Source organism: Centroberyx gerrardi, chromosome 4, assembly GCF_048128805.1.
Source record: "Centroberyx gerrardi isolate f3 chromosome 4, fCenGer3.hap1.cur.20231027, whole genome shotgun sequence".
Classification (NCBI taxonomy): domain Eukaryota; kingdom Metazoa; phylum Chordata; class Actinopteri; order Beryciformes; family Berycidae; genus Centroberyx; species Centroberyx gerrardi.
Genome location: NC_136000.1, coordinates 1,539,476 through 1,541,975, shown reverse-complemented (window position 1 = coordinate 1,541,975; position 2,500 = coordinate 1,539,476). Strand labels below are relative to the sequence as shown.

Sequence of the window (2,500 nt, the reverse complement as noted above, 5' to 3'; positions counted from 1 at the left end):
AGTGAGTCTCCAAACGTCCCGTTCAGGACAGATCCTCATCCGTTATCAGGACAGGAGAAAACATTAGTGGGTGTTCCGGAGAAGAAGACAAGAAGAACGCCGCCAAAACAAGATGGAGATCGATAGCGGTTTGAGTCTGAGAGAAAAGGAGCAGCAGAGAGTAGAAGAAGAGCGAGGAAGCCCGAGGAACGAGTCGGACCGGAGAGACGAAGGTTAATCCGACTGTGAGCGGTACGAGTTTCTGAGCCGGCTGCAGCAAGTAAACAAACAAACAAACAAACAAACAGGACTTTACAACATGCTGCCGTGACGACAGATCACTGCAGGATCTGTTGTTGTGTGTGAGAAACAAGAAGCAGCTCTGTGTGTGTGTGTGTGTGTGTGCAGTGTGATCATGTTCAGTGTGTGTGTGCAGTGTGATCATGTTCAGTGTGTGTGTGCAGTGTGATCATGTTCAGTGTGTGTGTGCAGTGTGATCATGTTCAGTGTGTGTGTGTGTGTGTGCAGTGTGATCATATTCAGTGTGTGTGTGTGTGCAATTACAGGCATTACATTGAAAAGGTTGTCTTCCTACAACTTAACAGCTTCCTGATTCTAATAATAATAATAATACTCTTGATATCTTCCAGTCGGGACTTCGGTCCCACCACAGCACTGAGACCGCTCTAGTAAAGGTTTTAAATGATATTCGTGTTTCTACTGACTGCGGAAAAATCTCAGTTCTAGTTTCATTGGACCTTAGTGCTGCGTTTGATACAGCAGACCATGACAGACTGGGAGGCAGACTGGAGCAATGGTTGTCTGGCACAGTCCTAAACTGGTTTAAATCTTACGTACAAGACAGAGACTTTGTGTCTGTTGGTAACTGCTTATCTGAGAGAACAGAAATGGCCTGTGGAGTTCCCCAGGGGTCGATCCTCGGGCCTCTTCTCTTCAATCTCTACATGCTGCCACTAGCTCAAATTATGCAAAACAACAGTATTTCTTATCATAATTACGCAGATGACACTCAGATCTACATAGCTTTATCAACAGATGACTACGGTCCAATCGATTCACTAAACAAGAGCTTTGAACAAATCAGTGACTGGATGTGCCACAATGTTCTGCAACTAAATAAAGATAAAACTGAAATAATTGTTTTTGGTGCCAAAGAGGAGAGACTTAAAGTCACGGCTCACCTTGAATTCCTCTCACTGGAGACTAAACACCAAGTCAGACATCTTGGTGTAGTCATGGACTCTGACCTAAACTTTAATAGCCTCAATTACAAAATCTGCCTACTATCACCTCAAAAATATCGCAAGAATTAAAGAATTCCTGTCCAAGCAGGACCTTGAAAAACATCTCCCGTCTTCAGGTGCTGGTCTGCTTACTGTTCCCAGGTCAGAACAAAACATGGAGAAGCAGCTTTTAGTTTTTATCTCTTCAGGCCTGGAACAAACTTCCAGAACATCTGAGGTCTGCCTCCACTTTAGACTCTTTTAAATCAGGGCTTAAAAGTTTTCTGTTCACCAGGGCGTTTTAAGATCTTTTATATCTTTTTGCACTGTCTTTTTAATTGTGACTTTGCTGTTCTGTCGTTCACTGCTGCCCTCTCTCGTAAAACAGATTTCTTTTTAATCTCAATGAGACATTACCTGGTTAAGTAAAGCAGTGGTTCTCAACGTGGGGTCGGGGACCACCAGGGGACCTTGAGGGGGTTCCAGGTGGTCCCCAGTAAATTAATGAATTGCTAAACTTCACCATCATTTACAAGAAGTGAACACAGTTAGAGAATGTAGAAGAATGACTGTTCTGATCATAGTTTCTCTGTTATCTCTCTACCTGCAATACAGACAGTCATGGAGTTCTGGACAAAATCATATCTGACAATAAAAATATTCTCAGATTTGGGTCCGAGAGACAAAATCTCATCAAATGGGGGTCCTGTGGCCCTGCTAAACCCCCCCAGACAGGACCGGACACTCACATCGAACACCTTCTCGGTGTAGAGCTCGTCGTTCACTCGGTCTCGCAGGATGTCCTGGTTCTGCCGCACGAAGGTGATGTAGGTGTCCGCCAGGTCCATGCCCGGCTTCTGCAGGGGGGGGAGAGGACAGGTCACATGGGGGGGGGGGGGGGTCCGGGGGAAGTGGATAGTTGAGTATGGAGTGTGATATGGAAGACACTGACTTGGGCGTTTCACAGGTGGTGGAAATATGAATATGGCTTCAAGTGGACAGATCTCACTTTATATATTTCTATGTATTTATTTCTATGTTCATATAACCGATGCAACATCCAGACAGCTGACCGTCTATTCATAGTCTTGGTAGGAAAATAACAGCTGTAATAAATGAACAGGTGATTATAATCAAAAGACAGCCGCAGCCAATGAGCTGTGTGTATTGTAAGGCACCATATTGGTAGGAAATGCATGTGACATCATGGGAATACTGTGAAGACATTATCATCATCGTGCAGAAATGTCTTCCTGAGTGTTGGAAGAAACACAACG

At 44.4% G+C, this 2,500-nt stretch overlaps 1 protein-coding gene across 1 annotated transcript in view; it reads right to left on the bottom strand.

Annotated features, from left to right (window-relative positions):
- cadps2 (Ca++-dependent secretion activator 2) overlaps positions 1–2,500 on the bottom strand; it is a 131,299-nt gene that overhangs the window by 10,875 nt on the left and 117,924 nt on the right. Inside the window, exon 23 of the mRNA XM_078282866.1 lies at positions 1,973–2,080. Within this exon, the coding sequence (XP_078138992.1) occupies positions 1,973–2,080 (108 nt within the window). The remainder of the gene's footprint in view (positions 1–1,972; positions 2,081–2,500) is intronic.